The 14,194-nt window shown below is 49.1% G+C and overlaps 1 protein-coding gene across 1 annotated transcript; it reads left to right on the top strand.

The window, feature by feature from the left end:
• The first annotated feature begins 302 nt into the window (after positions 1-302).
• Positions 303-3,432, top strand: FAM124B (family with sequence similarity 124B). The gene is made up of 2 exons (XM_010001615.1): positions 303-1,031; positions 2,824-3,432. The coding sequence occupies exons 1-2, from the start codon at positions 303-305 to the stop codon at positions 3,430-3,432; spliced, it is 1,338 nt and encodes a 445-aa protein (XP_009999917.1).
• The last annotated feature ends 10,762 nt before the right edge of the window (positions 3,433-14,194 follow it).

The raw sequence follows: 14,194 nt of genomic DNA, 5'->3' as shown, positions 1-14,194 counted from the left end.
CAGTGACCAGAGCTCAGGTCTTGGAGTCAGAGAATGAGCCTTCAGCTGAGTTCTGCTGTGATGTGAGTGGCCTGGGGCAGTCACAGAATAATGCCTTGTCACTCTTTACCTGCCTCCTCATGTACATGAACTGTGCATACCTGGGCATTTCTTCAGGTTACTTCAAACCTGTAGAAGATTGAACTAATTCTGTTGAAGTTTGAGTTATGAGTGTAGCCTCATCTTACTGAGGCTCCGGAAGTAGGAGAAGGAGAAGGAAGGCACCAATTTTTTTATTTTTCTTTTTATCAGGAACCTTTGCAATGGATGACAGAGCAGACTCCCTGATGACTGTGCATCTTCTCGCCAATTCAGGACACTCGTTACTTCTGCAGCAAACTCTGGATCGGCTTTTGGGGTGGATCTGCCCAGACATTCGCCTTTTCCTGGTGTCTGAGCGAGTTACTCCCTTGAAATACTATGAGAGATTCCGTAAGAGAAGCTGTGGCTTTCCCGGAATATCTGTTCTCCTTTTCCTGCACGAGGACTTGGGAGAAGAACGGATTTTCCAGGTCCATGAGCAATTCCAGCGTCCGCCCTGGCGCTACCAGTGTGCCCAGATTGCTAATGGGCAAAGCTACCCCTGTGGCCCAGCTCACCAGGACTTCTACAGCCTGGACGAGCAGATGCCAGTCTGGGGCATCAGGCGGGTTCACTGTGGCCCCGAAATCCTGCGTGTCACCATCTACTGCAGCTTTGAGAACTATGAGGATGCAGTGAGACTCTACGAGATGATCCTGCAGAAGGAAGCAACCCCACAGAAAAGCAGCTTCTGTGTCTTCGTGCTGCACGCAGCCCGGGGCGCCGCCGTGCAGCTCTGCCTGAAGCAGCTGCCCATCGGGGTGCCCGCCGAGCCCAAAGACTCTTCAGCCTTGCAGTTCAGAGTGCAAGAAATGGGGCAGCTGGTGCCTCTCCTGCCCAACCCATGCATTCCTATCAGTAGCACCAGGTGGCAAACACAAGACTACGACGGAAATACAATTCTGCTGCAGGTATGTGTCTGTGCTGTTCTGAAAATAGATTTTTTTAAATTTTATGTTACTTTTTCTCCAAGGAAAGAAGGACTGATTCAAAAGGGAAAATAAGATTTTGCTTTTTCATGTTTTCTTTAGAATTTGTGAATACAGTAATTGGTATCTGCCAGTGCTGTGATGCTGCAGATAAATATAAGCACAGTTACTTGGGATGTTTTGATATTGTTAAATGAACAACATTGTTGCTCACCTGAAATCGGAAAATATTAATGTGTTTTTGGAGCAGGCTGGTTTCACATCCTCCCTTCCCTGCCTGAATCTACTGATTGTAGCAGCCAATCCTTTTTCTGATAAATCATTATATTATAATATTTTTGAAAGCAAATTTTTAGCACCCAGCGCCAGATGTGTTGCAAGCTGATATATCACCTGCAATAGATTTTGTGAGCTCTTGAGGGAGTTGCTGTTGGGCAGAAGTGCTGAAGAAATGAGTCACAGGAAATCTCTGCCTTTTCTGCTCAAATGTGTAGCCCAAAGGTTGTATGAATGCAAATAAAACAGACAAAAAAGACTGTGCTGAGATGATACATAGTGGGAATTATACATGTGAGAAGGAGGGTTGAATAGCTCCATGTGCTTTCTTTCCATGGTAACAACCCCTCGCATCTCAGATTATTTTTTCTTATTTAGATATAGAAATAATTTGCCCATCTTGTGTTTGTTTTTTTTCTCTTCCTGAACTCATTTGTTACAAATCAAGTTAGTTATTCTGTACAGCATATTTTTATGCTACTCCTAACAGTCATCCTCAGGGCAGCTTTTGTGTACTTCTCATTCAGTGTCACTTCACACAACTGGTTTGTCACCCACTTGGACTGGACAAGGCCCTGAGCATCCTCATGTAGCTTTGAAATTGGTCCTGCTGGGAGCAGCTGACTGGGCCAGGTGACCTCCAGAGGTCACTTGCTCTCTGGTTCTTCCTGCTGTAGATGCAAGGTCTTTAAGCTGGCAGACATACATTTATTCACTGCAGGAAATTTGGAAAGCTTTTTTGGGGGTGTAGCTTTACTCCTTTCCATGTGTTTATCCAGTGTTCCCTTGAATCCATGTGAACGTTTTGTATCCATAACATACTTTGACAGGGCCTTCCCTGTGCCTACTTTCCTACTCCTTTCTTTGGTTTGAACTTCTCCAGCTTGCTCCATTTGGTGGGCTCTGCTGCTTGCATTACAAATGTCAGGGAGTGGACAATACCTGTTTGTTTATCCAGGTGCCTCATGAAGGTTTAGCATTTTATCCTCTACCTTCCAAACTGCGTTTTTTCCCCCCCAGGATTAAAGTACATGGTAATTCCTTTACTGTACATGCAACTGTCCTTGTACATTTCTGAGCATTTCCAGCTCTGTAATACTCTGTCCTGCAGGTGAGGGACAGGCACTGTGGTCCAGCTTTGGGACCAGAGCTGCACCCTGCATAACAGTGCTCTGCATTTTGTTTGGAATAACTAAGATTTCCTTTGCTCTCCAGACTGCTGTCAGACACTGCACTGATGCTAACACGGTGCTGTCACAGAAATGAGACCCTGGGTCTCAAAATCTGTGTTCTGTATGTGAAGCTGGGACTGTTCTTTTCCATGTGCACCACATTATCTACATTAACTTTCATCTACCATTGCTCAGGCTTGGCTCCTGTGCTGTTCTCTGGTGGGGCTCTGGCTGGCTCATGCTGCAGATCATTCCAGGCTGGGCAAGAGCACTGTCACCACAAGCTAGAACGATGTTAATGGCGCTCTCCAAATTTTCTTCAACAGGTTCAAGGCAGCTCCAAGCCCCATGAAACAAATGTTGGGCTTTCCCATCAGCATAATAATACAGGTGGTGACAAAAACCTTCAGGACTCGGTCCCCTTGCCTGTAAAGCGGGGTAATTCTGGTTGGAGAAGCCAGGAGGTTAGAGCTGTGAAGAGTAAAACAAAATCTGAGCCAAGTGAAGCCCTGACTGCTGAGCAAGCCGGCGGTGGCCTCTTCAGACACTTCTCCTCTCCTCCCAGTGGCCCAGCAGGCCGGTGGTGCTGGGATGCCCCCTCCCTCCGCAGGCAGGGCAGCACCCAGCTCCAGGCTTCCCTCCAGGAGAGCCGTGTCCGTCGGCAGGCACCGGAGACCAACGTGGACACAGGGCTGGTGGTGCCAAACCCCTCCAGCAGCCCCTGCCCCCTGCACCGCTTCTCCAGGGACCTGCGGAGCAGCCTCCTCCAGCCCCCTGTGCCCACGGACGGGCCCTCCCCAGACAGGACCCAGCTGCTGCTGGCTGCAGCCAGAAGGAGTAAGGGAGCAGGGCAGAGAGGTTCAGTCCTCCTCCCACCAATGCTGCAGGCCAGCCCCACAAACAGAGTGGAGGAGGAGGAGGAATTCTTTATATGACTGGAAACAGCCATGCCAAATGGACTCATCATTTCCAAACAACAGCACAGTGCTTCTGTGTGTGTCACAGCCACCGACGCTCACTTTCCATGGAGCAATGCTGAGGCTGAGGACAAAGCTGGGAAAACAGCAGCGTGTTTGCAGAAAGGTTTATTTTTTTTTAATGCAGACCAGATTGGAGGATTATTGTGCAATGAATAGGAGTAAGCCATATGACTTCTCAGATGTTAAAAGTAACAGCCAGTGGTGCATTCAGAAGGTGCACCTTGCCTGAGCTGCCCAAGTGGCAGGATGCCCAGCTGTGGGGACTCACTTGTCCCCATGGGATGTATTGGCAAAAGGCAGTGGCATGAGCACGGTGGCAAAGCCCATTTTCCTCTGTTTCTTCTCACTTCCCCTGTTGTTGGTATTTAAAAGCTATCCATGTGTCCAATGTTCTGCAAGATGTGAAGCACAAGAATGTTCTTTTTAAACATTTTTTGGAAAAAAAATTCTAAAGACACTTTTCCCCCAAATTAGCATAGTACACACAAAAAACCAAACACTTGTGGAGACTAGTTTGAGCTGCTCATGCTCCACTAAGACCTGCTGTTGCTTGTTTGTATGACACTTAAAATAAATCGAGCAACAGGCCAGGCTTTGTTAGACCAATGTGCTGTTATCAGCAGGCAATCCTAATTGGGTTTTAATTAGCAGAAGACAAAGGGAGTTAAGAGTCTTGAAGGGAAATGCTGAAGAGTAAAAAGGAAAGGAGAAATGAAGTAATGCTTCAGCAGCAGATGCTGAAAGAGCTCCCATCTTGATCAGCACCTTTCTTTTCTCAAGTAGGATAAAGCAAACGTCAAAACGAATGAGGTGGGAAGGACATGACAGATGGTTGAAATTATTAAAAGAAAAGCCAAATCCGGTCACACCTTACAAGCAGCAGGAAAAAAAGATATTTTCTCCTTGAATATATCTGAGCTCCACTTTACAGAGAAGTGTGACTGTGTTTGGAGAGTGCCTTCTCACTGCCTGCTCTTAGTTTGCAGCTCAGGTTTCAGAGGTGTTGGCTCCTCGTGGCCCGAGGAGAGGGCAGTGAGCAGTGGTGGGGCCTTCCTGGGGGGCTCTGCACTGTTCTACAGGTGTGTAGCACCAGTACCTGTGCTGCTGGACACAGACCACAGTTGGCAGTGCAGACCCTTCTAGACACTGGTGGGCAGTGTGGACCTTCCTGGTTGCTGCAGTGGGCTGTGCAGCCCTGGGTGGCTGGAGAGTGGTGGTGTTGCCTGGTGTTGGCTCAGGCTTCAGGGAGGCCCAGGTTTTAGGGAAGGTTCAAAGGTGCAGCTGAGTTAGTCTGAAGGTGGGAACAGGGCAGTCCCTGTTCTGTGCCCTTGCAGCTGGTGTTGCCCTGGGAATGATGCTCACACACCCTCCAATGCAGGGACCTGAATGTGCAGAAGGCTGAACAGGACCCCAGTTCCACTGGACTCTTGCAAACATGTTCTCATTAATTCTGTGAAGCTTTGGACTTCTTAATAAATCATACTATGATATCTTATGTCTATGAGGGTGATTATTTAATCTTACCTAGTATACTAAAAGCTTAGCCATTGCTTTTCAGAGCCGGATAAAATATTTGGTGAACTATGATAGTGGGGCAGAGTTATCAGGCAGGTTTGCTTGCTGGGTTTGCTGTGGCGTGTGTGAGAGGGGGCTGAGGGGCATCAGGAGGCACATGGGGCTACAGCTATGGCAGTGGGAATGGTTGGAATTGCCATGAACCCACAACAAAGACAGAAGTAGGACTCCTGGGACAAACAGATTTCATGGCTGCCTCTCTGCTCTTGTGCTGGTTACTGGTGTGACTGTTGAGCACACTCCCTTTTTGCCCAAGAGGGCAGAAGGGCAGTACCTGGCATGGGGAAAATGCTGCATCATTTAAAACAAGAGAAGATAAGAAATTATATGTGAGATTCACCTGCCTGCAACAGATCAGAAAAGATGAGCAATACAAGTAAAAGGAAAATTGCTCTGAAAATATACTTGTAGCAGTGAGTATATAAAGTCCATGTATTTTAAGTGCAGGATTGGGCAGCGGTCGCTCTGGAGTCACTTTCACCCAACCTGTGGAGGCACCTGCTGTTGTTTCAGACCCCGGCTGCAGGAATGATGTCTTTTATCTCCCTGAAGCCAGCAGGGTGGTATTTCTGCAGGGGGAGTGGGAGTGCTCCTCACTGCCTAGATACAGGCACAAAGGCAAGGGTGCTCCCCCGGCACTGGGCGCCCAGGCAACCTCAGCCCTGCCAGGAGGGGACAGGTCGGTGGTGATGCCACGGGTGATGTCACGGGCCTGGCAAGCTTGATTCCTTCGGGGAAGCAAAGCTGAATGCACTCTTCTTTCCTGGGTCCTGGGCCAAATCCAGCGTTTCTTGCTGAGCACCTTGGTGAATCCTGGGGTAGCCCTGGCATGCACAGCTTGCCAGCCGCTGGGTCCAGGCTGTGACTTTTCTTCTCCCAGCTCAGGCAGGATATTCCTCACGGCTGCTGGTGCATTGCTCTGTGCTGGGCCAGGAGGGACGCAGCTTCACAGCCCCTGGGTGGAGGAAAAGATGTGTGCTTGAGAAACGCCGTGTTTCTAACGGGGACACAGCAACTGTCCCTTAGGCCTGAGCAGAGGGCGGCAGCCCCAGGCCCTCGGCAGGCAGTTCCCTGGGGGGCTCGGCCGTCCAGTGCCCGGCTCTGCTCCCACGGGTGGCTGGGAAGGGTGCAGAGGTGCTGAGGGACGGGTCCCTCCCCTAATTCACACGTTGCTGTCCCAGGGATGTACATTTTCCTCTGTTGTATCTCTGCTGTGCTACACGAGTCTGGGCAGGAGCCCTGTCCCTCCACCCCTGGGCCTTTCAGAGCTTTCCAAGCCCCTTGTTTGGTTGGGTTTTGTGGTTATTTTTTGTTTGGGGTTTTTTTGTTTGTTTTGTTGGGTTGTTGGGTTTTTTTTGTTGTTTGTTTTGTTTTAGTTTGTGGGGGTTTTTTTGATGCTATTCTTTTGTTTGGGTTTTGTGGGGTTTTTTTACTAGTCTTCCTTTGTTCCCTGCAGCCCCAGCCGGCCGGGAACAGTTCCAGGGCCCCACATCCCCGGAGCTGCAGCCCCACCTGGTGCCCTCGCCCCGGTACCTCCTGCCGAGGGGTCCGCAGGCCCAGCAGTGATCCAGTGCATCTGAGCTCCTTACCGAGCTTCTTGTGAGCCTCTTCAGACCCTTTCCTCTCCCCATGCCTTCCAGTAATTGAGGCTTTTATTCTTCACGTTTATTAACATTAAATTAACCTGATACATAAGAAAACAATAGAGATACTGCTAACAAAGAAAGGCAATTTTTCTCTCATTCATTCATTCATTCATTCATTCATTCATTCATTCATTCATTCATTTTCTCTGCCAGCAGGCAGGTTAATTAAGGAGATCTGTCATGTAAGTGACAGGGTAAAACAGTCCCTCCTTGACATGTTTTGTTGTTTTGATGACAGTCTCTGACACTGATGCTCTGAAATCTCATGTGCAGTTGTTACTGTCTGTCTGCTGAGGGTACAGAAAAATTAAGATACGGTACTGACATGATAATTACAAGGATGTTTTGCTAAAAAATGCTATTGCAGGTCAACTTTCTAGCTGTAATAGCCAGAAAAAGTAAATTAGTTTCAAGTGGGGGTAACTTCCTTTCAAAGGTTTGCAGCCAAATACATGTTGGTGGAGGGAAATGTAATGAGGGAGAGCAAAATGCCTTTAGAAGACCTCCCTGGTACCTGCAGTATATTCCTCAGGGTTATAACTCATAGGCTCCACTTCTTCCAGAGGCTTCAGCAGCAATGGTGTCTGTCCCCTGTTTGGCTTCAGGTCCCCCCATCAGCTTTATTTCCAGGAAAAGCTGCATGTTTCCAGTGCTATATCTCAAGCTGAATACCACAAATCTGTTGTACCTCTTTGAAAAGAAGTGTCAGGTATTTCCCTGCCTCCAAGTCATATTGGTAGTCATACAGAATAACAAAATAAAACAGCTGTCACAATAAGTGATTTTTTTTCATTATCCCATTTAGAGGGTTTCATTAAGCACAGAGATGTCCTGATGCACCTGGTCAACCCAGAATTAAAAATTCAGTTCCGTATCTTTTACAGGAGAAACAGGGATGGCACCCAGGTTTGGGAATGTGTCTACAAGGAAGAGGCAGTGTGTTGGGTAGTGATCACTAGAAGTCTGTGGTTCTGGGGTGAGATACTTCCACTGAATTTCATAACATCCTCCTTCAGCAGCCTCATCCTGACACTGAAACTGCATTGCAGTTTGCTGTGCTGCTCTTATGTTTAATTCTCATAATTTGAGAGAGGTTTTGAGAGGTTTCCATCTCCCATGGAGCACTTGCATTAATATTCCAGTTCAGGTTCTCAGTTGGGCTGCTGATTACAGGCAAGGACAGATCCGATTGCTATTAGTGTGAATTAATATTCTTTAAGAGTCCCAGAAGCTTTCTTCTCCCCTGTCACCCTCCTTCAGGCACTGGCAGCCTGGCTATGCTGGGAGGTGATTAGGTTTGTAAATTTGTTCCTGCACACACTCAGTGACACTGCTAGTTTTCTTGTCTCATTTGTGCAGCTGAAATGGTGACAGCCTTGCTTCTTTAATTGGGATCATCTCAAGTTCCATCTCAGCATCAGAAGGAGCCTTGGATACAGGCCTGAGTAGGCACAGAGCAGGCAGGAGCCTCTGGGGCTTTTACCTGTCACAGCTGGTAAGAGACTGATCCTCACTTTCCAAAGCTCAAGATAGGATGAGCTGACAACTGACTGGAGGTGGCAGATGTCCCTTGTTCTGAAGTAACCCTCCTGTTGTCATAGCTGGGATTCGGTGTCTTGGTGTGGAGAAAGTCTCTCTTCCTCATCTTGCCTCAGGTTTGGCTCACTGCCACTTCTCCTATGGCATTTGAGCCCTTGTGCCACCAACTGCGATGTGTGGGTAGCTGGGATTGTTCCTGCTGGGTGTGGTGGTGGGGACAAGTGCAGGTCCTGCATCATCTCTCTGTACTTGGGAAACTGGGGTGGGAAGGAGTGTAACTGGAGCTGTGACTCCTTGGTGGTGGCCTGACCTGTGCCTGGGCCACCTTCGTCTCTTTCTTGACATGGTACAGCAAGTGCTCCTGCTGGGCTGGGGAGACCAGAGGTCTCTGCAGAGCTCCACTCAGCCCTGAGTCACTCAAAGGTGACTTACCTGGGGGTATGGGGAATCTCAGCCTTTAATTCCAGTGTTTGCTTGAGCAGCAGTTGCTTTTGCAGTGCCCCTTGTGATTTATGTGGAAGAATTTTTCTAGGGCTCGAGAATTACCAGCTGATGGGATGGGTGATCACAGCTTAGAGTGATACTCTATCTATATGAAACAAAATTTTAAACTGCAGCCTAATCTCCCCTAGAATCTCCTAGTTATCTATTTCTGTCCACCAGGGTTGTGCTGCTTCGTTGGAGGCTGCAGACATGGGAGGGCTGTCAGCAGCCTCCAGCTGGAGCCCACCACCCTCATGGCCTTCAAAGGATTGGCTGAATCAGGTGCCAGGGCCATAAATGCTCCTATGTGAGACTTTCTCAGAGCTGGCTGGCAGTCCCATTCTACTGCTGACCTCCTCCAGGGCTGTCCCTGCTGTCCCCTGCTCCTAGCTGCCTTACTGCAGCTGGAGCCTCCCCACACCAGCTGCCCCACCAGTTGCTTGGAGGGAAAGGGGCAGCTGTGAGGGCTGGGAACAGGCAGGATGCAGAGGGCAGCCCTGTGATGCCGGGAGCAGGGCTGCTGGTGCTGGGCTCCTCCAGGGATGTGGCTTCCAGCGAGCTGGGGCCAGCACACTAGGTATCACGGGTGCTGTGTGTGTGCCCATGGGCTTGGTGATCCTGCCAGCAGCACATGTGTGTCTGGGCACACGGCTGCTGTCACTCAGTGCCTGCCTGGTCCCACAGACTGGCCTTTCCCCTCGCTGCAGAGGGAAGGCTTCCTGCTCTGCCTTTGTTGTTGCTGAAAACCAGAGCTGGGGCAGCGGGTGTTGGGTGAGAGCAGCGGGGCCACAGTCACAGTTCCTGCCTGCCCTGGGTGTGGGCAGTGACTCTGCCTGGCTCACTGGGCTTCCCTCTCCAGCCCCACACCGAGCTGAGCACATGCTGCTGTGTGCTGGGCTGCTCTGCAGTGCTGCTCCCAGCCGGGGCACAAACCCCAGCCAGAACCACCTGCCCTGCCTGCCCAGGAGGGCAGCTGCCCATTCCTGCCTGGCACAGCAGCAGAGCAGGACCAGAGATGTTCACTTGCTGGTGATGGAGAGAAGAACCTGAGCCGTGGTGTTCCCCTGGTGCTTTCTGAATCAGAAGCTTCACTGGTGTATGGTTGCAGTGGAAGGGTGGTTTGTGTTTTTGCTTTACCAGAATTGGCTTAAAACTCCCCAGAGATTCTCAATTAGAACAATCAAGGGAGATTATATTCAAGGAAGCTCCCAGGACAATGTGAGATGTAATTCTCAGTGTGCAGTGAGTACAAAGGGATCGTGTTCTGGCCATCCCAGTGGCTGCAAGTTTGTTTCCAGCTTGGCAGTGGATCTAAGCAAGCAGATCTTGGTTACGTTCCTCTCCCTCCCTTTATTGTGGGTCGTGTTAGATGGAAGCATCCTTGCAGGGCTACCACATGTGCTAGGAACAGCACCAAGAGCAGCTTCTTTTGAACACGACTGTGGGGAAATGGGTGATGGTTGCTGGGATGGGTGTGAGCAGCTGGGATAAAGTAAATGAGTGTTATGAAGCCTTGTGCTGTAGATCAAATGTAGCTTTTCATGGCACTGGTATCTCACTTTCCAGGGTCGTCCTTACCAGTTGTGCTGTTGCATTGGCCTATGAGGTCTCCTGCCAGTCCAGCCAGTGTTTAAAAACGTAGATACACTTACCAGAAGTGAGTTGTGTATTTGGAAGATGACTTATCAAATTCATTCTGGCACCACTAGAAGTGTCTCAGTGGCTCTGCTGAGGGTCCTGCTGCATTCCCACTGGCCCCACTGGGGACAGTTTGGCCATCAACTGGTTTCACATGTAGTGGCTTCACCCTGAGGACACTGGGCTCCCAGCCCTGCAGCCTGGCTCCCCAAAACCTTCAAACCAGAGCTAAGCCAGGCTGTGAGGGTTTCCAGGCTGTGTGAGCTGGGGGACCATGGGAAGGGCTAGGATGGGAGCTAAGGTTCCCTGACAGTTTCAACATGGTTTTTCTTCTTGTTTTAGTTCAGAGGTACTGGGCTTTGTGGAGGGAAGAGCTGATTGCAAAAATGCCTCATGCTGATGTTTCCCAGATATTCTTTTTAGATGGGAAAATCATTCTGTGTCATGAAAAATTTTGCAAATGTTCACTTTTGTTTCAAATCCGAGTGAAACCAGATTTCCAGAGGTTTAGACTTCTTGCAAGCTGGGAGTTTTGCCCCCCCTTAGCTGCAATGTTCTGGCAGCCTGCGTGAGCTGCTGAGTCACCTTGGGCTGTCACACCTGGCACAAGGTGCCAAAACAGTTGAGACAAGATACGTGCTGTGGGAAGCCAAACATTTTCTATTAAGAAGGAGCAAAATGCTGTCTTCTTGTGGTTGTTTTGATTCAGAAATTATCTCAGTGGAGAGATGATTATTTTTTTTTCCAGTTTCATTGTTTGATTCTGATAATAACCACTGTTGTGTTTGCAAGTTATAAGTGATGACAGACCAAATGCCTCCCCAGCATTTCATTTTTCCCCATGTTAGTGTGCTGCCTTCTCCTGCCTTCATCAGCACCAAGGGCTTTCTCTCCCTCACTCTGTGTTGAGATATAACTGAGCTGTGGACAAGTCCTCTCTTGTACCACATTGGCATGGGACAGAGGTCCTTGTGCCTCCCCAGATCATCAGTGTCTTGAGGCACCTCTCATTCAAAGAGGTGACATCTGGTCTGCAATTTGCTGGCATCAGTAAGGTGGGTACTTGATGTGAAGTCCTTAATGGCCTTTGTGTGCCTTCCATGCCCTGTGTGGCAGGTGGTTCCTGGATTTAGTTTGAGATAAAAGAAATGCTACTGGGGTGCTGGTGGGAGCAGGGGGTGTGCGTGTGGCAGCAGACGGGTGGGAGGGCTCATATGGAGGGGGCACGGGGACCAGGGATGGTGGTGGAAGGACGTGCCAGGGGCTGAAATGGGTTCCTCTCTGTGCACCAGGGCAGGATGCCCGGGACATGTGCCAGGAATGGCTCCTTCTCCTCTCTCCTCCCCATTGTCCACACATGCTGCCAGCACAGCCTGGTCCTGCCAAATCCAGCCGGGGGAGCACAGCACACAGAGCCAGCAGCAGAGCCAGGGTGACCCCCACACACCCAGTGCTTGGAGCAGGGATCTCCTGGGGCTGCAGGGTGGGAGCTGCAGGCAGGAGGCAGCCTGGCATCCCCTCAGGGCCAGACAGCCCTGGCACCACCAGCCATGAGCTGCTGGCACAGCTGGGCTCCGTGAGCTTGCAAGTGGCACAGGAAGCCATGTCCTAAGGAAATCTTCTGCTTTTAGCAAGGAAAAAACAAAAACAAAACCCCAAAAACCCTAAACAAACAAAAAAAAACCTAACCAAAAAACAGAGGAGAGGAAGAAAGAGGGAACCTCTAAAATGCTTTTCTCCAGCATCTCGAAGATTCACAGGCCTTGCCCCACTTACCTGGCTGCTGGGTTTGGTTCTCAGCTGGTCGATTCACTCAGTGTGCCGTGCAGTTTATGAAGGGAACTATTTGCTATGAAAATACTGGGGAAGTATTGCAAGACCAAGGCCAAATGGAGATCTCCTGCGTCCACACCGACCACAGAGAATGTGGACCTCTGGTAGGTGTATGAAGGCAGCAGTGGTGGCTGCCCATGAGGAGCTGACCCACAGGGCATGGAGGGGGTAAGCTCCTGGATGTTTGTCTGGTTTTCTTGCTGTTCTGGGTGGGATTTGTCTGCAAGATAATCTCTTTCATGGTTTTGATTCAATATGCAGTTACTACTTTGAGGGGGATGACTTGAGAGCATTTGTTCTGTATGTTTCTCCTTTTTGTTCCTTCTTGCTTGACCTACACACAGAAATGCAGGTTGGCAACCTCAATCCCTCCATCTATTCTCGTTACTGCTCCAACATGTGTTTTTACTTTATGGAAGATTGCACAGTGTTGTTGATGGTGATGGGAAAGGAGATGTTATGGGCATGCAGCAGCTCCTTTTAACATCTGCATCATCTTGGCCAATTTTTAAAAGCCAAAGCAGTCACCCGTTGTATGTTCTAAAGCTATTTGTCTGTAACCTTAAATTGTAATAATAACAATAACCTTGCTCATGCAGGGGATGTGTGGGAGAAACAGGACTCCTTGAAAATTTCCTGCGAGGCTTTGCCAAGCTTCAAGTGATTTTTTTCTTTTTTTTTTTTTTGTGACTGAAAACCATTTCTCACAGCAGTGGGTAGCAGTTCCAGCTGTGACATGTCAGAGCTGAGCACAGGATCAGGCTCTGGAGGCAGCACAGCTCTGGGCTATATCCGTTTGCAGAGCGTGTAGGAGGCAGCCCAGTCATTTCCTCAGAAATGTGGGAAACGAATGGATGCAATTGCCCTGCCGTCCACCAGAGCGGTCCCATCCCCTCCCAGCCCGGCTGTGCCCCGTTCCTATAAATCTGCAGCTCCCAGAGCTCAGGCTTGGGCTCAGCTTTTCCTCAGAAGCCTCCAGGTCATCCAACACGGAGGCTGAACATCTGGCTGAGAAGGATGTGACGCACCCACTCGGTCCAAGGAGGCAGTAGGTTAAAACCTGGTTACTCCTGCGGGACCGTGGGTGTCTCAGCAGCATAAGTACAGTTCAGTGCCTGGAAACCCGGCAGGCACCTGGGTGTGCAGGGCAGGAGTGTGGGAGCTGGTGGGTGCAGAGTGTGCCAGGGGCTCCAGCTGCCCCAGGCTCTGCTGCCACCCCGCAAAACTGATGAGAATGTCACCAGTGCACCCGCGCTTGTCATGGCTGAGGAGGTGCTTTCAGCCCCAGCCCTTCTCCCAGGGCTTCCAGCCTCTCCAGAAAATTACCCTGTGGAGTGTCATTTCTCATACTTATTCTTAACCTAATGGTGTGTAGTCGACTTGGGGTTTGAAGGTTGGATGAAAGTAAATTCATTTGAGTTTAAAAATTCAGTCAATTGGATGTGGTTGGTTGAGTTGCTTTTTTTTTCACCTAATGTTTCATAGACATTTTGGTGCTGAGCATTAGGGCCATAGTGATCTAAACCTCTCCACTGGGTAGGAAAATAGTATTATTCACATTTTATTCAGAGGGAAATGAAAATAAAGGGGATTTATACAGCTTTCCCAACATCACAGGGAGAGTCCTTTTCACAAAAACCAGATCTCTCATCTCTTAATCTTGCACGTTAACTGCAACATCCTTCTTCCTCAATCCTCCTTTCATATGCTTCAAAACTTTACACTAACAGTTTTTTATTGGGCATGGCCTTGATAAGTGATTTCTTTGAACAATAGTCAATTCACTGGCTATTGTTCAGTGGTAATGAGCTGGCTTAACATAAATTCAGCAGTATGCCAAGACTTTACACCTGAGTAGACATCCAGAGGTTTGAAGTCTATCTCCGATACTTAAAAAAAACACATTATTGTTTGGAAAGAAGGATGAGAACAATTAGGAAGAGGATGAATGCAGATGTATGGCATAGATGGAAACTGCAGAGATCTTTGGTGCTCCCAGTAGG

This window comes from Chaetura pelagica, unplaced genomic scaffold, assembly GCF_000747805.2.
Source record: "Chaetura pelagica isolate M959 unplaced genomic scaffold, ChaPel_1.0 scaffold207, whole genome shotgun sequence".
NCBI classification, from domain to species: domain Eukaryota; kingdom Metazoa; phylum Chordata; class Aves; order Apodiformes; family Apodidae; genus Chaetura; species Chaetura pelagica.
The sequence above is the reverse complement of the archived record's forward strand: the minus strand, read 5'-3'. Positions and strand labels throughout refer to the sequence as shown.